This window comes from Pezoporus wallicus, unplaced genomic scaffold, assembly GCF_028554395.1.
Source record: "Pezoporus wallicus isolate ANWC-B61680 ecotype Strahan unplaced genomic scaffold, APGP_CSIRO_Pwel_v1 contig_6897, whole genome shotgun sequence".
Taxonomy (NCBI): Eukaryota; Metazoa; Chordata; class Aves; order Psittaciformes; family Psittacidae; genus Pezoporus; species Pezoporus wallicus.
Window position 1 is genome coordinate 2,034,908 of NW_026636510.1, and position 27,218 is coordinate 2,062,125.

Consider the following 27,218-nt stretch of genomic DNA (forward strand, 5'->3'; position numbering starts at 1 on the left):
ACTAATTGATATAATAACTGATAACAGATTACATGTGCCTGACATTCTTATACCACACAGTATGTTTAGGTTTTAACTAATATGGACTTCAGTGGAATAGTCTTAGGTATTTCAAGCCTTTGTTTTACTTACACAATGGTGCTCTCTTTGTGTTTTTTCTCCTTTTTTATTTTAAAAAACAAAAAGCATCTGAACCCTTGTAGTACATATTACATCCAAAGGAGTCCAAAAAAAAGTGCTTCTGAACATGCTTGGTTTTAATTTGCCGTTAGTTTCCAGCAGTTCTCATCAGCTTGGTTTCTGTTTGTTTTGTTTCATTTTTTATCTTGTTGCTGACTACTTTGGAAAACTTCAGTAATGTTACCAATTATGAAGTGATTCTGCACTGCCTTTGGATTGTGTATGTATTCAGAAACAGTCTTAAAGCTTTTATTTAAGCTATTAAAAAAACCAGGGACTTGTGCCATTTGTTCTTTAACAGTGCTGTTGTAAAAAGACTTCCCTGTGAAAAAAAAAAATCACTTGCTATGAACTCTGTTTATAGCTTCTTTTTTTTTCCACGATGGATCTTTTTCTTTGTATTTGTACAGTGGCTCAGTGAAAGATGTTGCCATGAGTTGATATTGTAACCAATAAACAAGTGCTTTTAACCAGACTCTGGCACCTGTGACTCTTTTATTACAGCATCCACATTGTTCCTGTTGACACTGCACGTGGACAGAGCCACACCTAACTCTTGCACCCAGTTACCTGGGCACAGTGAGCCAAGCTGATGCCTATGCATCCGCAATGACAACAGCAACATGCTGCGCAAGTAAATGCCCTGGACCAGATGCTAACTGAGACGGCTTTTTCTTCCCCAAAGCAGAAGGTCTTTGTGTGTGTTCTGCCTGAGGAAGGTGAGAGGCATGTTTATGCTCCAGTGTGGTGAGCTGGAAGTTACCCACAGATCCCAGACTGGAAATAAACCCAGGTTTTAGAACACTCATTCATCCTCGGTGTCAGAATCCCTGCTCACTCCACCACACTCCCATCAGGGGCAGACACTGTCACAGCACTCCGTTGTTAGGTCTGTATCAGTACTGCTTTTCTCCAGCACACTGAAGTGGACAGTAGGCTGTGTGGAATGCCCAGCTGGCTGCAGGAAACAGCTTTTTGAACTCAACCTCAGCAGTTTTGCCCTGTACTGGGTATGTACAGAGCTGCCAGAGCGCTACAGTGTGGGTTTTCACCTTGGATACAGCTGCCAAATAACTGACTACAGCAAAGGGGTAGTACTGTTTTTAATAAATAACTCTATAGAACACATGCATGTCAAGTTTTATCTTCATACAACATCCATTAAATGCTCCAGGAAAAGAGCATTAACACACATCTGTAACCTTACACACAACAAGGCTGGGCTGTCATTCAGTGCTGTAGTTCAGTTTCCGTTGAAAGCCTGGAGGCTCCTCACACTTGCTGCTACTGACAGTTCCAGGAGAGCAGCGCTTGTGCTAGCACAGTCAGACACAAACAGCAAGACAGAGCGTGGTGAAAGGGGCATGCTTTGCTTGCCAACAACAACCTGTCCCTACCATTAGCTTTTAAACGTTTCCTTAAGATAGCCCTTATTTACTGGAAAACAGCAAATCCCTACATCTCTAGTTTAAAGTTGATTTTCATTTAGTCACATTAACAGTTGCATAAAAATATATAAATATTCTGAAAAGGCTTTCTCTCTTAAAATAAGTTATTTTAAAAAGTCTAGTTAGAAAACATTCAATGAGTGCAGATGCAACAGCAAAAATGTGCCTTTTTTTTTTAAAGAGGCTTCGTATTGCTGGGCATGAGTAAAGGTGAATACTGCAGCACACCTGCCTTGTGGCTAACCCAGGAAAGAGCTGGGCTACAGCCCAACCAAGGAACTGCAGGATGGTGCGTAAGTACAAACTCTCAAACCCAGCCGCTTCCTGTGCCGTTAATCCAGCAGCAGGAGCTCAAGGTCGAGGCCCACACCCCCAGCTTCCTCCCCCAACATGGAACACCTGCTCAGCAAGTTCTCTTTGCCTGGACACGAGCTGGGTGGCATCAACAGGTACCTGCAGCTCCCCCCAAGGGATGCTCTCACATGCAAATGACCATTTCACTGCTTCACCAGCTGCAAGACAGGCTTGTTGAAATAGGTTTATTTTTACTTAAGCAATGCCATCTTGTATAAATGTGTTATCCAGAAGGGAAACTAGAGCCTACTGCATTTCATTAGTGAAGGCTCTGTGCTTTACTATCAGTTTTCACTTCCATTTACAGAAGAGAACTGCTGCCCAACACAATTTCAGTTCCTTTCAAAACAAGTCAGAAGTCCTTCTCCATGCTAGAGTTTGTATCTTCCATCCTTAAACACACTCATGAAAAAGCAGCATCCTCCATCCCCAGGTAATTCCTAAACAACTCAAACTAGGAGACAGTGGGTTAAACCGTAATAAGCTCTCTCTCCCGGCATAAACTCCTGGATGCCAGGAAGCGAGACTTGCCACTGTTAAGTACTAATGGAAACCAGTGAGGATTTGTGTTTTTATTGTCAAGTGCCCCAAGAAATTTAGTGTTTAAGATATTTTTTAACCGCAAATCTGCAAAACATGACACTCAAGAACCACTGCTCTTCATTTTGATTTACCGTCAACCTTTTAGAACGATTAACAAATGTAATGAAAGGAACATCTAAAATAAAAATCATTTCATGTGACTCCACACAGGAGAAGCGTCATTTGTAAAAATTCTACCTTGTCCTACAAAGGATCACTGGGAAAGTTGGCAACAATGTTTTATTTGCTCTTCTGAAGAAAGTGCCTAGTGAAGCCATCTAGTTCATTCTCAAGGTGAATGGCTTTATTCCTGCAAAACAAACAAAAGCGGTGGCTTTACTTCAATGCAGTAACCAGCATCAGTGCTTAATTTCTGCTCCTCTATTCCTGAAACCCACGGCGCTGAGAAAACCTAAATATGCTGCCTGGTCAGAGCCTGGGACCTCATGAGCATGGGGCCTGGCCTGGCAGCAGAGAGCTGCCAGCAGCCTGCTCCACATGTCCTCCTCCCCAAAGGCTGGGCCAGGCCCACGTGGGACTTCCCCAGTTCTGGCCTTTCTTTTCCACCTTCACCTTGGGAGAGGTTTGCAACTGGAAGGAGGCAGAGGACTCCTCACGAAGGCAATTCATGCGGCCCACCATGCCACAGGGGTGCACCACAGAGCTGGGCTTCATCCAATGGTGGTCTGGAATGCCTGAGACCAAGAGACAGCCCCCGGCCAGGGCAGGCTTGCGGCAGGGAGAAAAGCACATGGGAACAAGGGCTGAAGCTGCCTCTAAGAACCTAAACTACCAATTACTGGAAGTTTTTCTTCTGTCTAAATACCTACTACTGGTACTGGAAAACAGTATTGTACTGAATGGCGTACAATGCGGCTCTCTCGTGTTCTCCTGTGAGGAAGGTTCTTTGGGCAGAACTAACTTACCTACAGAATCATAGAATGATCATAGAAAGATCATCGAGTTCCAACCCCCTGCCATGGGCAGGGGCACCTCCCACTAGACCAGATTGCTCAAGAAGGTTAATAAGAGAAACTCATCTCTCCCATAAAATACAGACAAAGATAAAAACAAGCTAAGGAAGAACATTCTGGGAGCTTTGTTCCTTCGCCTAGGTAGAAGCCTACATTGATTTAACCTAACCAGAGCTGTTCAGTTACAACTAAAGGAAACAGGCATTGCTGTGTACCCTGCTGCACCTGCACCTACCTCATTTCAACCTGAACTAAACAAGCGCTTATCCCACTTACATCAGCAGGGTTGGGAATCTGCTCATGGCCAGTCACAGCCAGACTTACCTCAGCTGCTTGGAGCTGCTTTGTATGTTCTCCAGCTGATCTATTTCTTTGGAAAGCCTAGCAATTTCTTCTTCCAGGTTTTTCTGGGTAATATCCACCTGCTGACAGAGCCGAGCAAAGGTAGTGGCCATTTCCCTAAAGGAAAAGCAAGGCTATAATCATGATTTATACAAGTCTGTGGTACGAAATAAAAATCTTAAGAAATTAAATGAAGTTTTTTAAATCTGATGGCATTGCAGTGTGCAGTAGGACAGAGCGATCCAAGTCTCCTGCTGTTAAAGAGACTACAGAATAGCAGAAAACAGGAAAATTGTGTATTTTTTAAATTCAAAAAGAAACCTTAAACATGCAAAATGCCTATGCTCACATCATGTCTGGCCACTTTCCAGTGAGCATTAACAGGTACAAGCCTGAGATGGGGACTCTGGCAGCGGCACATGCTGGAGCAGCTGAGTGCCCCTTCTGAAGTGCCCTGTGCCACAGCAAGTGCCCTGAACACAGGGAGTATGGGCACTTTGCAGGGTAAAGTCCTAGCTGCCTCCTCAGCCATGTGCTCCCAACCTGAGTTCCAAGACTCCTCCTTACACAAAGGGAAAACCAGTTACCATGCTGAGCCAGCAAGCAGGCCCTTCCATAGGAGAGGAGGCATGTCCTCTCTACTTCACCTCACTGGAGCACTGGTTTGAGTCCAGCTCTTCCATGTCCTCACACAGACACACGGTTGCTGGACATGGGGATGATTCTCCTTCCTCTGCAGAAGCTGAGCTCTGTATTAGTAAAGTATTGCCTGGGCTACACAGGAGAGGTGTTCTGCACCCTGGGGGTTAGAGGTCTCATTTAGCAGGCCTAATTTTCTGAAATATTAATTTAATCAAAACAAGCAGTTTCAGCAGGAGAGGCTGAGGACACAGTCACTCAGATGTTACTTTGCAGAGACAGGTGAAAAACTATTTGGGAACGATACACACAAAACCAACGGAACTGTTCAGAAAGGCTGCTGAGTTCTTCTTGCACAGTGCTGAATGGCCACAACTGGCTGTGTAGATCTCACCCGTATCAAGCCCTGAAGCAGAACAAATGCTCACCACTGAAGTGACTCAATGCTCATCCATAAGCAGACCAGTTCAGCCTCCCCACTAGATCTGAGCCAACTCAGATGTTCACAATAAGGTACTGCAGAGAGAGTCTGCAACGTAAGACTGCATGTACATACACAAAGACTATTGACCTTTCCAGCTGGTAATTTCAAACTCTTAAAAATCCCTTATGATAAATGCCAAGGGACACTAAAGCTGCCTTCCCACATCAGATACAGCCAGTCTCTGCTCCAGGACAGTACAGCATTGACAGGGATTAAACACCAGCATGGTACTTACTGTTGCACCTGATGGCTGCAGTTCGCACTTGTGAGACTGACGATCATCTGCAGCTTTTCAGTAGCATAGTTTACAAACTGCTGTTTAAAGGCTCTCTCTTTTGCTTTAGTGGTCCAAGTGAGTCTCTCATAAAGATATAACAACCCATACATACTTAAGGAAAGAGAGATGAGTTTCCAGCCTACTGTTCTCCAAATCTGAAAAAGAGGAATCTTCATTAGCTTAAGTAAATTGCCATGCAGAATAAAACCAAATTCCCACCATTTTTTAAATCCTCTTCATAGCCCTTTCACCACATTAGTTAAAAAGAATTATTTCCTTATTATTATTGCAGCTGTATTCAGAACAGCTGGTACCCCAGTGGCATGGAGAACATGCAGGTTACAGAAGCTTTGCTGCTTTTCCATGAAGGAGAAAGCAAAGCTTCCCCTAAATCCAAACTGAATGAGGTACCAGCAAATCATCCTTCAATTCAGAAGCTGAGCCCAAACATATGACATAGAGAATATGTCCAACTATCTTCAGAATAATTAGACCAATTTTCTCACTACAACCTCATTGCAGGTATTAGCACACTACACACACTCATCCAGCCCATTGTTAAGTCCATTACATGTTTCATGTTGCACCCATAAAAGGAAAGATCAGCTTAATCATTGCCATCACTTCTAGTACAGTGAATGTTGCTAATACTACTTGCCACTCCGCCAACAACGATGATGCTCATAGAGGTCCGTGATGTCAGTGAAGCTAAACTCATTACCAAAGGAACCATAAAATCATCCTGCGATACATTCTCTGGAGTCATGGCAGGAAGGCTGGCAGTAGACGGGGTGGTAGCTAAAGGACGAGGGATCTAGAAGAGTGGAATATGGCAGCCTGAGTAAAAAGCATTAAGGAACTACACAGCAGATTGGTTTTATTTTCATATATTCAGGGATTGATTTACTGAAAGGAAACTCTTCAGCACAGAAACATGAACAACGCTCCTGATAAGCGGTGGATGTTTTGACAGTTCCTTGCCCAGTGGGGACTGGGACAGAATAAGGGTTCTGCATAGGACTGTCCCTGACATAAGGATCCAGAAGTTACAAATAAAAAGGTTACCCAAAAGGGCTTAATCCAAAGAAAAACAAAACTCAGGTAATGGCTGCAGAAAGTTTAGGGAAGGTTTTTTTGTTCCATTCTAACCCTGAATATAATCCAATAAAAATAATCCTCACCATAAGTGTTTCACACAAAGGGACTAGGGGAAAGTAGCAGAGAGCATGTAAATAATACAGGCAAATAGAGCAAAACCCAATATATTCTCATCAAGGTAAAACAAAGTGCTTAATGTCAGCCTAACCTCTGAAGCACTCACTTTTAAGTTTGGATCTGCTAGTCCCAACAGTACTTTCTGAGCCTGTTTAGCACCCACGAAACGGTTTACAAGTGAAGTCCATCCCAAGGAAAAGTGGAACATGATATCCTCTTGAAAATCTGCACACAGACTATGACAGTTTAGATCATAGCTAAGGTCAAACCTCCTGCAAGGAACTAGCAAGTGGAGCTGGCTCTGAGCACCAGAAGGCAACAACGGTTTCAGATTTTCTAGAAATAAAACCAAACAGTAAAGGTGAGTTAGTATGGAAAGCTTCATAGCATATTCACAAGTAACATCCTTGCATTGCTGACCGGCTTTGTCAACTACCAGAACGCAAACTGATTGGGCATTTTAGCAGTACTGATCCTAACAGAATAGGCAATTTATTACTCTGATAAAATAAAACAGTCACACAAAATCAACTGAGAGAAAGCACTTCTGGAAAAATTGGTCAAAGTAACTGAAAGACCTCTAGCAATAGCCAAAAGATAAGGACAGACTAAGAAAAAGTTGGCTTATCCAGCAGTGCCATACAGAAAAGGCTACATTATTGTGTAAGAATCTTGCTCAAGCTTTTATTACCAGAAACAGATCACAACAGATGGATATGCAATAAAGTTACTACTTATTTAAAAAATAATAATAATAAAAGGGAGTGTACAAATACCTTATGAAACTATCCGGTTTTGCACACAGAATCTGGAGAGACCCAGGGAGAGGATTATACTGCAGAAACATTATCTAACTAGTATATTTTATATATCTGTTGTGGAAGCCAAAGCTTAAATGCGTTTATAAAAGGATTAGACAACTTCCAAGAGGAAAGGTCCATTACTACTCCCTTAAGCCATTAATCCAGATGCAGTATCTTGGCTCAGATGTCCCTGAACTGAGGATGGATTGCTGTATTTACCCTGGTTCATCTCCCCAAGCATCTGCTACTGGTTCATTGCAGAAACAGGATACTAAGCTGGACAGACACTAGTCTTGGTCTAGGATGGCTTTTCCTTTATCATCTTATAATGGTAAACCATTATCAGAAAGAAAATTATTTTAAAAGCAAGTTTACTTAAATTGTCTTCCTCTAAACAATGAGGACAATTTTTTTCCTCTCCTCAGCCCAGAGAAGACAAGACTCTAGAGAGACCTTATTGTGGCGTTTCAGTTCTTAAAAGGGCAAAAGATGGAGACTTTTTATCAGGGCCTATTGCGATGGGACGAGGGGTGATGGTTTTAAACTAAAAGAGGGTAGATTCAGGCTGGATGCAAGGAAGAAATTTTTTACAGCGAGGGTGGTAAAATACTGGCACAGGTTGCCCACAGAGGTGGTGGATGCCTGGAGACAATGAAGGCCAGGATGGATGGGGTTATGGGCAACCTGATCTAGCTGAAGATGTCCCTGCTCAGTGCAGGGCAGCATGGACTAGATGACCTTTGAAGGTCCCTTCCAGTCCAAACTATTCTATGATTCTATAAACAAAAAGTCTTAACATTCCCCCTCCCTCATCTTACCAATCATCTCCTGCTGCGACTGATGCATTGACTCATTGACTTCATTGGAACAACGATCAGCCAGGTTCCTTCCCAAACCATCTTCTATATGTTTGTTCAGTTCCTGAAGTTTTATAAAGAATATATGCTCATCAATTTATATTTAACTCATCAATTATATTATACAGAGCAGAGATATGTTAAACACTGTTGTTATTTACAGTGGGAAGAACAGCATGTTACCATGGAAATACCATGCTCTTAAACCACCCACTGTGAATGAAAACTTAACTGAAGTGACACAGGAAAGATTTCTCTAGGGCTGTAATCATTAAAGGCATGTGGAAAAGGCTGTATTTTGAATAAACCATGACACTAAAAAGCATACCATTGCTATACTGCCCTGCAAAGCCTCTACTGTCACTGTTTGATGAGAGCCAATTTCATTGCTCTGCACAAAGATAAACTGATCCCTTCGACTCCCATGGGGGTCTGCTCTGGGCATTTTGCAGAGAGCACACCACAGAGGACACAGGAGACTGGCCTGAAAACACAGCATAGAGCCGATCAACAAGGCTGAAGCAGGTGGGAGTTATAGCAGTCATTCATTAGCAGCAGAGGTGTATGTCTGCTCCTTTAAAACACTGAGGCTGAGGAATCTACAAAGGTTTAATTTTTTTTTTTTTTCTTAAAAATTTAACACTCCCTCCCCAAATTGTTGGGTATTTGCAAGCTCGTTTCATTTTTACATCAGTTTCCTTTTAGGTGCAGTGAAAATTGTTTATGTAAGGTCTTTATTTACTAGAAGTGAAGACTATGGATCAGGGTGTCAGTTTCAGTAACCACTCTGGTAAAAATGGCAGTTGAAAAAAAACCTAACTTCTGTCATAAAACAAAGCAGAAAATATTTCCAACCTTTTCTAGTTTTAGGTAGAGTTATGCATATGGCAGAAAGTAAAAAACCTGCCGTGCTTAAAGTGTCACATAAAATGCTACACAAATTATAAAAACAGCAGTAGAAATTCAAGGCAAGACAAGGAGCCTGGCTTCAAACATGGAAAAAGACTTACTGCCTTATACAGCTTCAGTACTTGAGGAGAAGGGTGAAAATCTGAATAAAATTCATCAACTAAAACCGAAAGTCTGCAAATCTCATCAGTCATGGCAGAAGAGACCTGGAAAAATGCAGTAAATACATGAAATATTTCTCCTACCTTTTCCAGCCAGAGTGAAACCAAACAACTGCATTAACTGTTACAAGGAATGATGTCATTACCTGACAGTCAAGAAGGATTGCCATTTTAAGGGAGTTTTATTCTTTTTTTCTTAATATTGGCAAAGGAACATACTAGACATTTCAAATGTACTTCATGAGATGGGTGGGCACCTAAAGAAGCTGCCTTCCAGAAGGGGCAACACTTGAATCTTGAGAGATTGCTCACACTGTTGTTACTTACTTTATTTTCTACTTCCTCAGTAACGCGTTTGATTTTTTCCTTAGTATCTTCTGTCAAAATGTTCAGCTGGTTTCGAACAAAGTCCAGTCTATCCTTCTGATCTTCTCGCTCTTCCATTGACTGGACTCTTAACATAGCAAGAAGGAAATCACCATCACCAGCAGATACTCTCCCAGCAATGAAACATGCCCCATCATCAGGCACGGACCACCTAGCCGATGGTTTTACTGAGTTTACTGAGCAGCCAAAAAGAATTCAAAGTGACACAGGCTGAACAAAGCAGAGACACTACTTCAGAATGACTGCAATACAGGTATTAAATTCACAGGTGCAGTTAAAGGCTGCACTGACTGTACATAAGCCAAATTACTGGGTTTTGTTGTATTTACAAAAACAGCATTTGCATTTGGTATTGTTACCACTGTACATAGTTACAAATCAAACAGCTGTGAGGGATTAGAAGTCTTTAATACATCACCTATCCTGATTTAAAAATAAAAGGATAAATCTAATCAAACTGTCCTACTGCTGCTCACCAGCACCACTCAGCTATTCCCTAATAGTGACATGGGTCTGATGACCCTGCCAAGCAAAGGGGAGGTGGCAGAAACCAACCTTGTCACAAACAGCTCTCTTCAGAAGTCCTTGACCTACCATTTATGTAAAAATTGCTTACAATCTAAAACAGTTATGTCCTGAAGGGCCAGCAGAAACATCAAACAATGACTCAGATTAAGAAGGGTCACTACACAGGTTTTAGCTGGTCAGTTGACAGAAAGAAGCGGAGTAATATTTTCAATCATTGCACAGTATGTTTTCATAGGATCTGACAACGTGAGACAAGTCAATACATAAACACGGTTTGCAAAAGCTGACATATTCAGGAAGATGAGTGTGTTTGACAGGCACAGTGGAGTCTGCTGAAACATAAAGACACACTATTAACAGACACAGAAAGGAGATGGAGAGGATTAAACATGACAGCAAGTTCACTGTGTACAACAGAGACAAGAGGCAGCCACAAAAGTAAGGAAAAAACCCATACATATGCAAACCTCAAAGAACAGAATAGATGAGCTGCTATCATTAGCACTAAAAGGATTACATGAGCAAAGAGAGAATAAATATAGTTAACGATACAATCTGGAAAGGGCCAGAGGCCAAGCCTGTGTTAGCCTGGGCCCTTCTCAGCAGTTGGCAGTATTCTAACCACTTGCAAATTAAGTGTCTACATCCTCCCATTTATTTTCTCAGTGTTACTGCTAACAAAAAAACTTCATTAAAGCAGGCAAAAGCATCACTTTGGAAATGCTAGACACAGCTAAAAAAGCCTTAATATTTCAAATATTTTTAAAAAGTATCTGAAAACCTACAGACTGCCTCTGTAACTGTAAGTCAGTAATGAAGAATAACAAAGTATACCAAAATCCCTATATAAGCGTCACAGACCAAGCACAAGACTGTGTGGTGCAAGTGAACAGCAGTAAGACTGACACACCAGAGAAATTCTCTGTTTCTTACCAAGTGAGAAAAGTGAGTTTTAAAGTCCATAATGGCCCAAGAAAATCACCAGCATAGAAAAGGTTCCTCAGAGGATCTGGATAAACCAAAGCCAACCAGCGCTCCATTCAACCTACCTTTTCTCTGCTGCTGCTACGTTTATGGCGTCCATAATGTTTTTCACAGTATCTATTATCTGTTTAGCTCTGATAGTGTGCTGTTCAAACTTGGTTTTCACGGCTGACTGCGAGATACACTCCTGCGAGGGGCCCAAGCCACAACACATTACTGCAATTCCATGCCAAGACATTCAGGAATTTCACTGTCAGAAAGCACGCGCTGCTAATTTTACTATGAACTTAAATCAATGGGAAATAAAAGGGAAAAAGTATACAGAAATTAAAAGACAACAGAACTGAAATCTCAAATGGGTCTATAGCAGCAAATCTGTACCTTTGTGTTCACTCACAGTAATGTGCATAGGTTTTTAGTCTTTCAAAATAAATTAATAACGTAAAGAAAAAAGAAAACTCGGATGAACAAGTAAGATAAATCTAGCTCTTCAGAGAATTTTCCAAGCTAGCTCTTGGGAATTATAAACATCTAATATGAATGCGGGTAAAACTGCCTCCCTTGAGTTTTCTTCGTTGCAATACATGCTCTTAGTTTCAAGAAGCAGTTCTGTTGACAAAACTTTACATGCTCATGTCAACACTGACCATCCAGGAACATACAATTAGCAATAAGAAGGATTAAAATTAGTAGACATTGCTCTAAAGATACAATTTGTAATCAATTTTCCATCTTGAATATTATTTAGTAATTTACCTATAGGACACTAACTGAAAAGACATAAAACTGATCAATTTGGGCAAAAGCAAATCAGTTGTAGTAAGCCATAAATTAAGACCTGCACTATGTCACCAAAAGGTAGCCTCGTCTTCTGTGATTGAGGAGAAGAAAGCAAGCAGTTAAGTTTTCTTATACCAGATCTTTTGGGGTTTTTAAATTGTTCTCAGTCTATGTATGCACCTTTCCTAGCCCAAATACGTTTAGGTTGCTTTTAAAAGACTTGCCTATGACCTTAGTATAGTTTGTAATAACAAATTTCAGCTATCTAAAAATAATAGATCAAAACAAAATAATAATAAAAAAGTATAAATTATAATCTCTGTTCCTCGATGAAGCAGATCTAGAAATCAGCAATGAAAGGCCAGAGTTTCATAAATATCAGCACATTGTAAGAGCTAGACTATGTGTCATGGAGGAAAGAATCTTCCCAACATTACTATGCAGTAGATAAAAGGTTGACAGTCACTCACAACACAATGAGAAAATCCAAGTTAGAGCACTAGGAAAAACACAAAGGTTAGTTAAATGACTGGGAAAGATAAGAATGGGACAGCAGCAATTTTGGTGTCAAGTAACTATTTACCAAAACAAAGAGAAAAGGTATGTTTTAACAGCATAACCAAAACCAGCTGCCTTCCAGCCCACTTGCAGTGTATCAAGACAGTCTTTAAACATACTGCTTATTTACACTCCTGTGCAGTGTTAGAGAAGGACTCTGCAGTAGTGTACTAATTCACTCCAATTTACAGCCAGAATTATTATTCTACCCTGCCTCCCTCCTCCATTCCTCCCCACACCATTTCTGTACTAGCTTTTTGAACAAACTTGGGAAACACAACCTGAGGCATAGTGAGGTTTGGTTTTACATAGAATATCCACTAAGGATTACTGCACACAGTACACTACGCAGGCACTTCTTTGCTGTTTCGGTAAGACATTTCTTTGTACCTCACTGTAAAATTTCAGAAGAAAGATACACTGACTACTGTTATTTCACAATATAAAAATTCAGAACTGAATTCAACCCTTTGCTTTAAGACTTTCTTCCTTTGTTGTAACACAGCTGACAGACACAGTAACATTGCTTTTTAAAGCTACTACATATATTTGCAAAATCGTAATTTCACCACGGCTTGCGTTTCTAGTAATGCCTGGACCAGTTTTTCTTTTCATAACTTTAACCACCCTGTGCTTTGCAAAAAAACATGCTTATATCTCTTTCTCACAGAGAAGTCTACGTAACTGTAGTTACAAACCTTTCAGAATGGTCCAAATTTTTCAGAACTAACACTGATGCGTTGTTTCTAGATTTTAAGATTCTAGCTACATGAGCTCCTATCAATCCTGAATGAACGAGCTTTCCCATCAGGGAACTGATACTAAAATCAGTAATGTAGAAGTACTGGAGAAGTAACAGTTCCTCTTCTCAGCCCACGTGGAAAAGAGGAAGAAGCCATCCAATTTTAATGAAGATACAAGCAGGGTAAGAATCTAGGAGGAGCAAAACCAGCAGATATAGCTAGCGACAACATGGAACATGTGGATGCAAAAAGAGCACAAACGATGTTTGAAAAGTCAGAACCTGAACAGAGACTAGGAGCTAAAGGCAAGACACACAGACTGTGGCTGGGAAGTGTTTTTTGAAGACAGATAAAAGCATCTGTGCTCTCTTCCCTTCTTTTTCACAGACTGGAGTGTAATCCAAGGGTTGTGGGACCTGCAGCTCCTCTGTCAGGAAACAGAGCAAATGCAAAGTCCTTGAGCCAGAAGTGCTTAGGCTGTACTCACAGCTATACAGCATCTGAATTAAGGCAGCAGTGCATAAAGCACAGTATCAAGCAGGATTTTGTTTCCAGACTGAACACAGAAAATTCTACCTGATATACGATATTCATTAGTAAATGAGGTTGTATAGCCTCGTGCTGCTAAACACAACTAATGACAATAGTATGCTGATGATAGCTGCTTTATCAGCTCAAATGACAGTACTCTGAGTACTAGGTCTGAAGATTTCAGACCTGGTGAACCATTTAAGTATCAGCCTCACTTTAAAAGCAAATAAAATGTCATTATAACTTTGGAAATTGCCCACAAAACATGAACCTGAAAGAAGCTGTGACACCAGACATTCAATGTTTAAGTTGATTTGGCAATCTTAATTTAGCACATTGTCATTCTCTTTAAGTGATGTGATCATACTTGTATTCAAAACCCTTCATCATGATTTCACGATGAAACATGGCTGAGCAGGGAAAAGCATTACAGAACCAACTCTCACTGCTGGAGTTGGAAGGTGTGCAGCAAATGAAATATGTAATGTGAAAGAAGAAAAAAGTTAAGGCCTTACCATGCTATCACAGAATGTTGTTTTGTCCCAGACTCTGCCAAATAAACTTGTCATGAGGTTGTGATCTCATGGAGGATGCTTCTCATTTTGGTAGCCAACTTGAGACTCTGACATCTGATTTACACATGTGCTGAGCACTCACAGCATCACATCATTTATTAAGTCAGCCATCCATCTTAATCTTAAAATATCCTAACTGTTGAGTGCACAACTGTAATTATAAGAGATTTTGTCAAAAAAGCTTTGGGTACAGCACCTGGCAAAATATGCTAAAGAACAGTAACTGACTTGGTAGCTGAATTTCCACTTCCTTCCTACTGGTTGAAAATTTCTTACTGTAATTCAAGGACAAAAGTTACAAGCAAAAATGCATGTTTGGCTACAACTTGTGGCACAAGCAACAGATTTCATGCCTCATGGGCTCAGGTCCTGTCAGTATTATGAATCAATCATTTCAACAATTCAGTCACCTATAGTAGAGTGTGGATAAGAAATAAATTAAAACTTCAGTCTGACATTTTCTTGCTTATGCAGGACTAAATAAAGCTATTATTTTAACACCTTTTTCATCTACACACATTGTAGATAACTTGGTTTTGCTAAAGTCAAATGGGTTTGTTGTGATGCGAGAAGAAATATTTTTCAAAGGCAGTTTAATTTTTCAAAATAAACCAAAGAAGGAGTTACCAGTTCTGGCACACAAGAGCCATCCTGAGCATGTAGTGTATGCAAACGACAGTCACTGAGTTCAGGCTCATGGTGCATGAGATATGCTGATCCACACCACACAAAACCATGAAGGCATACCCAAGATACCTCCTTAAGATATGGAAGAATGGCTTTAGAGTTATGAAGTCAGCAAGGCAAATGGATTCTATCAGAAAGAAATCACTCACTGTCTAGCCAGTCCAACTTCTGAAGGAACTGTAAACTCCATCTATGGATACAGCTAAACTGATGTTGAAGTTACAACAAGAAGGATGCAAAACCACTATTAATGTTCAGAGCATCAGAGCTAAGCAGTAGATAATGGTGATCACTTCAGAACTCTGGCTTTAAAAATGCAAGGAAATATTTAGATTTACATCAGTGAAAGAGAATTTCTTACTAGTGGTATCCTGAATTACAGTGATTGATTGCAAGGCTACAACTTCAGAACAAAACAAGGCTTATTGTAGAGAAAACATCTCACCAGCTCATGGTTATAAGTGATACACACCTTTCTAAGAGCATCAGCTCTTTTTATATAGACTATACTACTACAGAGATCTCAAAACATGAGCTAAGAGTTTTGGTCCCTTTCCTCAGAGAACAATACTTCTTTCCAACAGTTACCTGCTACTCAAGGTGAGGAGATGTACAGAACCCACAGATAAGCCAAAGCTGTCAGATGGTTTGAATACCTTATGCTCCTCCACTTGCTAACATGGGTAATGTTCAGTAAAATGAAGCGAAGCAGAAGTTACCTTTGCATTAAAAAACAGGCAGTCTGAAAAGCCCATCATAAATACCTCAAATATCTGCTCAAAATGTTGAAACTCCTGGAATCTTGTTTGAAACCCTTCGGCAAGTGCTGCACCTGTAAAATATAACAGACCATAAGGAAAGAGCAATACCTCACAGCAGTGACTGTACCTTAAATATTTTTATTTATCAGGTTTTATGATATTTTCCTGTATTTGAGGAAAGGAAGAGTTCCCACACACCACCCTCTGGCATTCCTTGGGCCTTCTGTCTCCTGGCACTCAGAACTTCTTTTGCAGAAACAAAAAAGATGCGATTCCTCGCTTCTACAGGATCAATAACTTTGAGCTCATCAACTAGGAAAGTCAGACAGCGCTCCATGTGCTGCCTGCGCACCTATGGGAAAGGTAAAAAGCTCGTGAGAACACGGCAAAAACTGAGTCATCATCAAATTAGAACATCAGAGTCAGAAACAGATACTGAACAACCCCTTAGATAGCAGATGCCTTCTAATCCTACTGACGCAGTTTTTAACCATTTAAACAGACCCGGAAGCAACAATATGTTTCTGACAGTGGTAGAAGAAAGTAAGTCAGAAATATCAGTCAGTTACTGGCTTAACCACTTCATTCCCCATATACAGAGAAATAACCACCTCTGCAAGCTAGCTGCTGCTGGAAAGATCTCAAGAGCACACCAAACTGTTACCATCTAACACTGTACTTTGCCAGCTAATCTCTTCATGTATACATGTATAATCTGAACCCTCAGCCTGCATTACCATTACAGAAATTAATAATACAAAGAAAACTTAAAACAAGCTTAACTGTGGAGGAAAAGGTTCCAAACAAGCTTCCCACTGTATTACCTGCCTGCATATATTGGAGTTTGAATGTTTGAATTGCAGGTTGCATTTTGCTCTGAACAAGGAATAAATTATTTCCATTTTCTGACTAAATAACTTATCCTTTTATTAATAAAACAAAGCTGGTGTTTTCATATTAATAACTGTATTATGTAGGCAATTTAGCATGTCTTTATGCATGTGGGGGCCTTTTCTTTATATATATATATGTTGTTTTTTTTTTAAATCAACCCAAATAAGAGCCATCAAGTCACTCACATCTTCCATGTATTCCGGTTCTGATGCAGAGGCATCCCATCTGTTATTCAAGATGAAGATGTTTGGCTTGGAAAGTCGTTCATTCACTTTATGGAAAAAATGCTTTTCCTAAGAATTAAAGCACAAACAGAAAACTCCCCAGACATCCAAATAAGAGTCACGTAATCTTCTGTAAGAGATTCTGAAGTTATTGCAATTTTTAAAAGGTTATTAAAAATAATTAATTAGTATTAAGCCCCACATACATCTAATACAAAAAAAAGGGCTCATGATAATCATTAGATGTCCTAAGACCAACACCAGCGCTAAAAGTCAAAGAAGCTTCTCTAAAAATAGGTACAAATACAAATTAAGAAAAAAGACAGTTTAGAAAACACTGGAAATAAAGTCTATTTTGCTATAAATCTATCATGCTATTCACTGGTTTGCTTTTTTTTCCCCCCTCACAGAACTTCATCTCCTTTGACACTTCTAGTCCTGTAGGAAACTTGTGACACTCAAAATATTGCTGGGGAAGAGAGAAAGGGAAAAGGAACACACAAGATGCAGCTCATTTCCTTTTTAAAATAAGACGCCTGGCTAAAACTGTGAAGTCTTCCTTATCTGAAAGGTACAAAAGTACTTCTGTTCACTCTGTCAGACCTGGATTCTATATCCTGAAAAACACCCTCTAATTGTATCCTTCAACTAGGTGATGTCAGCTTGAACTACAGACAAGTTACATTGCCTATATGTAAATGTATGGCTTAAGCCACAGGAAGAAAAGTCACTGCCGAATGTTTTCATTTTAAAAATAAGAAGGCATGTGCCTGAAAAACATATTTAGGTCCTTTGCCCGTACCTAACACCCATCATTGCTGTTTTCATAGTCATAATGGGTAAGTCATGATGGAATGAATCTCTGCGCAGCACAGCTGAAACAGAAGAGATCCCTGGGCTGCCATAAGCTTTTTGAATCTGCAGCAGGACATCACTGCACATTCTGGACACAACGCTGGAGATGCATTAGCTTCTGTCATCCAGGGAGTAAGCATATGAAAACAAGGTGACTGCTGCACAAATAAGAACTTTGTCTGAAGAGAATTTATGAGGCAATATTAGAAAAAACTGTGTTTCTGAAAAAAAGCTGTGCTTTTGTAGCAGCTGCCGTGAAGAAGCTGCCAAGTATTCTCAGACCTGTTATAGTAAGAGGTAAAAATAATGCCTAAGGAGGATGAGAACATAGTTATCATATGCTTTACCTGAAAGACAAGCTTGTGTAGATGAAGAAATTACTATTTGCCACAATGCAAAGCAAAATAGAAATGCTTTAAAGCAGTTACATAATTGTTAAAAGCAACTTCATTTGTATCTACCAGACTGAAAAATTTAAAAGGAAGAGTAAGAGAACTGTCTACTGAGCCAAAGCCTCAATCACAACTAAGACGCACCTCCTTTCCCTCTAATATGCACCCTGGACACTGGTGTTTCCAGATTCCAGTAATTACAAGGTGCTCAGTATTAAGTGAGGATTTATAAGCACAGCAACCAAAAACCCTCAGCAAGACTTTAATGCTTGAAACAAATTGCAAGACTAACCTTTTTCTATTTAGCAGCTTCCAGCCATACCTGACAAGGAATAAAGGCTGGCCAAAAATCTCATTAAAAAGCAGAGGAGCACTTCTGTCACTGAGCATTTTGGATGAGACAAATACAAAATCAACAGAATCTTCCAGCAGATATGTTGGAAAGACAAATAGGCCATACATTTATTAGATTGGTCAGATTGGTTTTAATGGTTATTTTTCCTGAGTAAATGAGAAGCCCTATTAAATCTGGCTTTTTTTCTGCTACTTCATTACACCAAACTGAAATCTGGCACACAGGTCCCTACTGTTTCTGTGTTTATATAGTAATGAGATGTTCACTGAAACCCAATCTTTTTTTCTTCTTCCCTTTTTTAATTAAAAAACCCCAAGCCAACTATGGTAGGCACACAGTACAAGCAACCTCTAGACCCTGCTCATACTAAACTTCAAAGTGTGCCTCATGTGAGATAATGGAGAAGACAAAGGAAGAGCTGTGTCAAATCCTCTCTCTTTACCCTGGATGTTGTCAGAATTTTCTCCCCCACCCCCCTTCTAAATCACATCTATTTGGTACCAGAATCTTTGACGATCAGGCTCAGAAGATGGACTGTAATGTTTTAAAACTCGTTCTTCTTGTATCTACCAAACTATTCTCATTTGCTAGAATGCAATGATATACTGTCTTTGTACATTCAGTTTTCTTTTGGATTAAAAAAATACCTCAATAATTAGAAAGTTCAGACACTGCATGTCAGAACTATGCTCAGATCAATCAGAGATTTCTCTACAGTAGGCTCAATAAAAGTCTTCAAGAGATTTCTCAGCAGCATTCTACTACATTTTGGCAGTCACAGTTCCAATAATTTGGAAACCTGATATTGACATTGTCAGCATTCACAATACTTAGTTTAGCGAAATCTGAAGATCACTACAAAATTAAACCAAATCTCTGGTTTCGTATTTTGAGTATCATAACAGCTCCTTTGGTCACCTTGCACTCTCTCCTTCTGCAAGTCATACAATATATAGGCTGCAAGGTATACAGGAGTCTTCTCTCTTGAAACAAGGCTCTTTATAGAATAAAGGTGTTAACAGGTCTTCAGCTCTCCAAGTTGCACAGAACCATGCAACATGAATGCTTATTGCTAGCATTTTCTTCAGAAGTACCATCCAGTGAGGGGAACGGGTAACACTTGTCCTCAGCAGAAGGTGCATCAAGGGAATTCACTCTCTTCTGAGCCAAGAACACATGAGGAACAATTCTAACTTCCTTCACCTACTTTGTGTATTTTCCTGAACTTCTGGACATGAAATACTCTGAAATTTATTTCTTTGATAATACAAGTGCCTTGAGCTGACAAGAATCAACAAACTGTAAGGCCAGACAAGCACTGCATCACCCATTTATCAAAAAAGAAACTGAGATAGGAAGGACAAATATGATGCTTAAGTCAGAGTAAGCAAAACTCGTAAGAGGCTTGGTTCTCCTTTCCCTTGCGAGAGATATACATCGTTTCTTGCTTCCCACCCTCAAGAGCTATTCTCAACATCTCAGTGCAATAATTCACAGGAGCTTCAGTAAAGGCCTAAGAGAAATAATTTCAGCTGTGAAACTGCTGAATACTTAAATGAAGAACTAACGTAAAATCATTGCGTAACATACCGTGTTCATGAGAGTTGATTCAGAATTGGCAACCAAGACAAACACATCAGCATCTAAGCAGAATTTATCAATCCAGCTGTCCAGTTCTGTAGTGACATCTGTGCCAGGGCTGTTGAGAATAAAAAGCCACAAACTTATATTTACCCAGAAAAGGAGCATTTGATTTTTATCAACTGAAAAAAATAAGAGTGGGATTGCCTCATGGCCTTGTAAGAACATACAAAGCTTTTACCTTCAGGATTATGCCTACCTCAAGCTTAAGGCAAACACAGCAAAAGCCAATTATCATTTTTAAGAGTTATCAGTCACTTGCTCATTGGACCATCTACTTATTCGAAAATGCAGTTTCTATTGAATAAGTAGGCAGACCACAACTGCCAAGAAAAGTGACAGGCAGTCCATCAGAAATCCAGGCAGTCTCATAAAACAGTCCCCCATATCCCAAGTTTTAGATTTCAATCAAAAAGGACAGCTGTTCATATGATGTTTTCTCCATTAATAAAGGCTTACTTTAAAGTGAAATGCTACAAAGCTGTGTACAGATTTAACAAGAAACTAAAATTAAGTTAAAACCATAGTGCTGTCAGTTTTTTTAAAATGTAAGTGGAATATGAGATTAAGTCATGTTTGCAACTCCTCAACTATTGCTGGTTTAAATTTTCTCTATTTAACAGTAAAAAGATGATGCCCTCCTTCCAAGAACCTGCTCTCAGAATCCAGACTGTCTTCTCTTCCTTTCACATTTCACCTTTAGCATCCGAGACTTTGCAGATCAAATCATGCCTTGTATCGTATCTATGCAAGGATCCCTTCTGGGTTTCCAGCATACCTGTGCTATGTACATGTCCCCAGGGAGACAGCATATGTGCATAAGCTTAGAAGCCCAGCAGCGCCTCAAAACCACCAGCTCCCTGTGCCAGTCAGGCTGGCTTTCTCCATGACTAACACAGGACCTGAGTTTGCACCCAAGAAAACAACAAATGCCTAGTGATTTCAAAGGTGCAAGACCAGAGATGCAACAAAAAACTCACTACAATTTATCAGAATACAAGCTGGGTATTGTTATGCTGGATATGAAAATAATCATAGTTATAAATTCACTCATACTCAAGTGAATTACTCTCAAATTCAATCTATATTGATTCACAAATCAGGTCATACCTCAGTGGCCAGGAATATCGGCATTTGACACAGACAAAGCAACAGCTTTCAGAATTCTACAAATACACAAGTTCTGAGAAATGGTAGCCCAACACACAGGCGCACACAGCCCATGTAGTCACAATTGCATTTTGAGGTCACCCATTACTTTGGTATGTAGGTAATGCAAGTCTTATCAGAAGCTCTTAAAAATTAAGTCCAGATTGCCTACGCTTCACATGATCAGTGTGAAGTGTTCAAAGACAGCAGACAGACAAGAGGTTGCTGTTGCATCAACCCTACTTGCGCTCCCATACTGTTTGTTTTAAAGGTAGAAGTATCCTTAGACAAAAGGTAGTCCCTTGTTAAACTAAATCATAAGACACCTGCCTGTTCCAACTGTTACAAGGCCAAAATCAGCAGGGTGATCACAGGCAGCAGTATAAACAAAAGAACAAACTCTGTAATCTCTCCCTCTCTAATAAAGTCTGCCTTTCAATAACTTTGCAACCTAACAACCAAAACACAAACTATTAGTAAATCAATCTCTCTTCTAAATAATACAATAACTAATTTAAGAAAACATTTACTAAAACAGAAAAATACCTGTCCACTAAAACCAAATCATCTCTCAGCAGAGCACACTTTGACTTGGGCCAGAAGACATGGACAAGACAGCCAGCTTTCAAATCTTTATCCATGTGAAGTGCATGAGCAAGCTGATTGACTGTCTATAAAGAACAAAAAGAGAAGGCAAACATGAACATGAACAATTCTGTAAATCAGTCTAATTTAGCTCTCAAGCAAACCTGGTCAGGATCTATCTTGAACAGAATAAGAGAATTCATACATCATTCTGGTGAATATTTGTGACGTTACTTTTTTAGAAGCTCTTAGACTCACTAGCATCTAAAGAACAAGTTGTGCCTTGAAACTCAGAAGTTTCTTTGGAGGAGTGGTATTCTCTACAGGGCTAGAGTGTGTGATACTGAGCACCATCGTGAATTTCTCTTCGAAGTTTAACACATCAATGCAAGAAGCTGGATAAGTTAAGCACCATAAGGCCAAATGAGAAGCACATTCCAAATCCTTAACAAGTAAGAGAACTTACTTTCAGATCTATAAATCACTCAACATAAGCTGTGCTATGAGACATGCATTAGTTGTTTCTCTGAAATATCCAAGATAAATTGCAAAGTAAACCACTGTAGTTTGACTTGAAATTGTTAATGACCGAAAAAAAAAATTACTGTGAAAATCAGCATTAATCATTCAAAAAACGTACCTTGACGCTCTTCTTTTCATCTGACCCTTCTGTCATAAGATAAGCCTTATCTCCATCTGTCCCTTCCACACTGAGGAAGCAGTTAGTTGTATGGCCAATCCCACTAGGAAGTACCTTATCCCACAGCATTGCATTAATAACTGAACTTTTCCCACTGCTCGTTCTAGAGGGATAGAAAAATCAAAGCACTTTGAGCACAGTACAGTAGCATTAAACATACCTTTGTCCTGAACAGAATACACCCAATTAATTACATCAGACCCACATACTGCAAGCTGTTTTGGGTGACAAAGCTTAAAGCCAGTACAGCACAGCTTGCCAGAAAATAGGGAGTGCATGAAAAGTTTACCTGGATAGCAATTTAAAAAGTCTTCCTTGCTATCAACATTGCCTATGCAACCAAGAAAACCAATTTTCATTTGCATGAACACACACTAGCTTAACTAGCCCAACCTGGACTGCCAAACGTGCTTTACCTGGTATACCTCAATCTGTGTAAGGAATTTGAAAAAGATCCTGGCTCAAATCTGCTACACCAGAAAAAGCATCTAGCAGAAAAAAATACCTCACATCAATTTAAAACAATTACTAAATCATACAAGGGGCAGTCCCCCTCTTCTCTGTGCCAGCCTGGGCATTCCTGAGAAAAGGACCAATAAAAAATACATGCAACATTTTGGGCAGAATTATGTTTTGACCAGACAACTCCACATTCTTGCTCACAGCAAGGCTAATGGAATTCCAGGGACGCTGGAGGGAGGAGGCCATGAGAACGCCGCATGACCAAGGACTACCCTCTATGGTGGCAATCAACAGCAACTCCTTAAAATGTTCACGAAATTACCACCTCAGCAACTTAAGGTGCCTTTGGAGAAAGGCCTCATCTTTACCAGTCAGAAAGGAGCTGCTACTTCTGGTAGAGTCTTCTAGGCATAAGATGAGGTACAAAAGGAGAGTCAGCGCACTACTGCCTTCAGGTAAGTTTCAAAGCACTGCTGTGGAAATTCTCACCACAGCCAGCAATGACAATCCAGAACAATTTAATGCATGTTAATCTGAACTGAATGAAGATTTCTAAGGCAAGACATGAAACAATGTGCAAAACATCCTCAGTTTTTTTCCTTGTGCATAATACTTCTAATGCTTGTGCAGTTTAATTACAGAACTTAGTCTTGCCCTTCTTTTAGAAGGCTGAAATAGTTAAGTTAACCAAAACCCTGTTGATTAAAATTAACTGGTCAGCAACTCAAGATTCTGAAAGAACTTGGGAAATCTCAGCAATGTCCTACTTAACAGTAACCCTCACCCATAAATATCTAAAGTTTAACTATTACATAACAGTATGAAGTTACAGAGACTTTCTGAGCTATTTTTGAGCTATTTCTAGAAAAAAGTTCAGTGCTCACTGTACAACAGTTTACAAATGTATTCAAAATGTCAGAGGAAGAGGGGAATTTGCTTTTTCCCATTCTGAATCTTTGCCCTTGGAAAAACCAACTTTTACCACACATCACAGCCTGCAAACGTATTCTACTTTTAACTTTGGGAAATATCAAAGCTAAGATATAACTAATTTCCTTATCTTAGATCCTTTTATTGGTTTTCTTTAAATAGCTGAACTATTTTTAGCAAAATGAAGCTAAGACCACTGTCCCATGCATTTTTTTCCAATACTCTTAGAGAATTTTTACAACTAAAACTTGAAGATTTGCATTCCTGGGAAAAAAAAATATGTAAACACATGCTTAAATTTAAGCACAGAAAAATCAATCTTCCTGAAGCAAAGTGGACTAACAGACCTCAGACTAACCAGGCACATAAAAGCATTTGAAAGCACTAGTCTTTTACAACGACTTCTCTATTTTGTATCTGACATTAGATTTGGGAAGGCAGATTTTCATCATCTTCCAACACCTTCCAAATTCTATAGGAACAGAATGGCACAATGTTTGGAATGCAGAAATTTATTGGAAATGTTAAGGCCCTATCACAATTTCTTACTGAAAATTTACAACTTTTCCACTAAAATGAGACTCAAATGCAAAACAAAATGCAGACAAGCAGAGACACATAAAACCTAAGTGCTCTGGGTTTATACACCTGACATCACAGCATTTCTTCAGAATGCTTCTTACGTAGTAATACATTTCAAGTGCAACAAATACCTTTCTTTTTAGCTCCCTTTCTTCCTGCTGCAAATTAAAAAATAAAAACTATAAAAAAAAAGCTGAGATGATCCCAAGCTGACCAAAATGAAAAGTTTTCTAATACTGAAAATAATTTATATAGATACATGTATTTTTTATATATATATATATACACACACCTAAAACAAAAGTGAAATTAAATCACCCATAACTAAATATGCTACCTAAATATGCAAAAGGTTTGACACTTGATTTGTGGTAATACCACCAACACCTGCGAACTAGAACTTTTCCTAATTACTGATTCAGGAAAGCAGAACCAATGAGGCAATCACCTGCATTTTTCTTCAGCTGCTTATATACAGAAACATAAGGAGCCCAAAGTTTAGTTTTTCAGTACTTGCGATCAAGCACAACCAAGACAGTTGGTACATCACAGTAACAGTTCAGTAAACCAAAGATATGAAACAAAACCACTGTATTAAAAAAAAAATAAAAAAAAGCAAAAAAAAAGCCATTCTGGAGAAGATGGTGACAAACTCTGATCTTCCCAAGCCAAGCAACTGATCTATACAGGATGATTATTTTACAAAGTTTATCAATGAAATGCATGTAATGATAAATAATTAATCTACAGTCACAATGCAAGATGGCATCAAAAAAATGTTCAGTATCAATTAGGTAAGAGTGAACTTGGTTTTATGTATTACATTTCAAGCAACAATGAGGAAAACAATGAAGCACTGACTCCAGGGCATTTAAGTTATAAAGATAGACATTAGGCGCTACATGAGAGAAAAAAACAGCAACAAAAAAAAAACAATTTACGTTCTGGTAATTCCATTCATTACCTGCCAAAAAAAGCCACTTTCATGTGTCTCCGTGAAAGCACCTCACCGATGACTGCTAACTTGTTTTTATATGCCTGTATTTTTGCTAGTTCGTCTTCTGTTGCTACATGCTCAAGCTCTGGGTTCTTGTATGTGGCTACACACAGAAAAAGAATAACATAAAAGTAATCATATACAGACATAGATTATCACTACTTCACATGCCAATAAAGATCTGTGCAAATTTTAATGATGCAATGGTTAAGAAAACAAGACAAAACCCCATTATGGACACTGATATTAGTCTTCGTCATCTGATAGCTCCACCAAAAGCACTTGTGCCATCATTCAAGATTAATCACCAATCTAACTGCTGGATTTAATAACCCTGTGAACACAGCCTGCTGTGCTGATGTGCTCCACTCTCTGCAACACCTGCTTCCTTCAGAAAGGAAAGCCAGGACCTCTCAAGGATAGAGCAGCTAGGCTGGACTATCTTCTCCCTGCAGAGATCATTGAGGTGATGAACCAGCTCCATGTGATGACACATACACCTACATGTTGGTAAAACATCAACCGGTGGTTCTCTGCATTACATCATGTTGATCTACTTTCTAGCTGAATAATGGGAGAACCTGTTTGTCCTTTCTTGTACTAAAGATAAAACGCAAAAGGAATATAAAGACTGGAGTTGTTAAGTTTTCCTCATGGAAAGAAGGCTGACTACTAGCCCAAGCAATGCAATCAGCTTCTCATATACATAATCACCCTAGGAATTCCTGGTGGCCCGAGATGGAAAAAAAAAAATCAGCAATGTTAAATGAAAAACGTGACTGCTTCTGAAGGTGTACGTTTACACAAACAGCCTATATCCTGACGTACATTGTTCTACCGTAAAATACATTCAAAGCAACAGACAAGACCCTTGTGTTTAAGATGAAAGCTAACCTTCCACAAAAGTTGCTCCCTCTGTGACATAGTCCAGCAATTGGTCGAAAATGGCAGTGATAGTCTTTTTAGCAAGCACAAAGTGCTTCAGGGGAGAGACGGTAGCTTCTGCCATCGTGCAACTGCAAGGAAAGTTACATGAAAGTTACATGAAAGTGACCAAAATGCTCAGTACACCCATCTACGTGAGAAGTCACAGCTTCTTACCCAGTCATTCAAATAAAAAAGCCCCCCCCCCAAAAAAAAAACCACAAAACACAAAACCACCAGCAAACAAACAAATCAACAACAAAAAGAATTCCACGAAACAAGAAACCCAAACCCCTAAACCACAAGAAACGCCACTAAATTTAGACCACGTTGGTTTTATTACCCTAACAAACTCTCTTTCTCACTACACGCGCCGACAGCGGCTCACGAAGCTCAACGATTTGGTGAGGCCTGTCCCCGAAATACGAGGTTTTCGTCTCTTAAAACGCGGCTCACGCTTTCCCCACCGCTTGCGGGGGTTCGCCACCGCACGAGGTCAGCGCTGTCCTGTAAGCCCAGCGAGGTCGGGCCCGCAGAGCCCCGAGGCCACCCAGGCAGACCTTGCCCCCGCCACGACAAGGGGTGACACCCGCCGCTGAGAGGCCGGCTCGGGTCACTTACAGAGCTTCAGCTAGCTCCTACCGTTACTCGGCAACCGCCGCGCCACTCGCGGGGCCCTCCCCACAGCCACCGCCTCCTACTGCTCCCCGCCGCCGCCGGGACGGGGGCGCACATCACTTCCGCTTCCGCCTCAAGCGCTCCCGGCTCC

The 27,218-nt window shown here is 39.9% G+C and overlaps 1 protein-coding gene across 3 annotated transcripts; it reads right to left on the bottom strand.

Moving 5' to 3' along the window:
- Positions 1 to 1,265: 1,265 nt before the first annotated feature.
- MFN1 (mitofusin 1) lies at positions 1,266 to 27,218 on the bottom strand. Of its 3 annotated transcripts, none has more exons than XM_057400461.1 (18): positions 27,071 to 27,217; positions 26,420 to 26,541; positions 25,493 to 25,628; positions 22,495 to 22,657; positions 21,816 to 21,940; positions 20,070 to 20,178; positions 16,839 to 16,946; positions 15,961 to 16,111; positions 15,763 to 15,830; positions 11,190 to 11,311; positions 9,553 to 9,679; positions 9,166 to 9,270; positions 8,117 to 8,219; positions 6,602 to 6,831; positions 5,939 to 6,094; positions 5,239 to 5,435; positions 3,863 to 3,997; positions 1,266 to 2,874 (listed from the first exon to the last, which is right to left on the bottom strand). In XM_057400461.1, the coding sequence occupies exons 2-18, from the start codon at positions 26,532 to 26,534 to the stop codon at positions 2,805 to 2,807; spliced, it is 2,220 nt and encodes a 739-aa protein (XP_057256444.1). In that variant the 5' UTR covers positions 26,535 to 26,541; positions 27,071 to 27,217; the 3' UTR covers positions 1,266 to 2,804. The 3 variants fall into 3 exon arrangements, 2 of the variants coding, with proteins under 2 accessions (XP_057256444.1, XP_057256443.1); XM_057400460.1 differs by having other exon boundaries at positions 15,958 to 16,111; XR_008971105.1 differs by lacking the exon at positions 1,266 to 2,874 and adding an exon at positions 4,528 to 4,679 and having other exon boundaries at positions 3,862 to 3,997; positions 15,958 to 16,111; positions 27,071 to 27,218.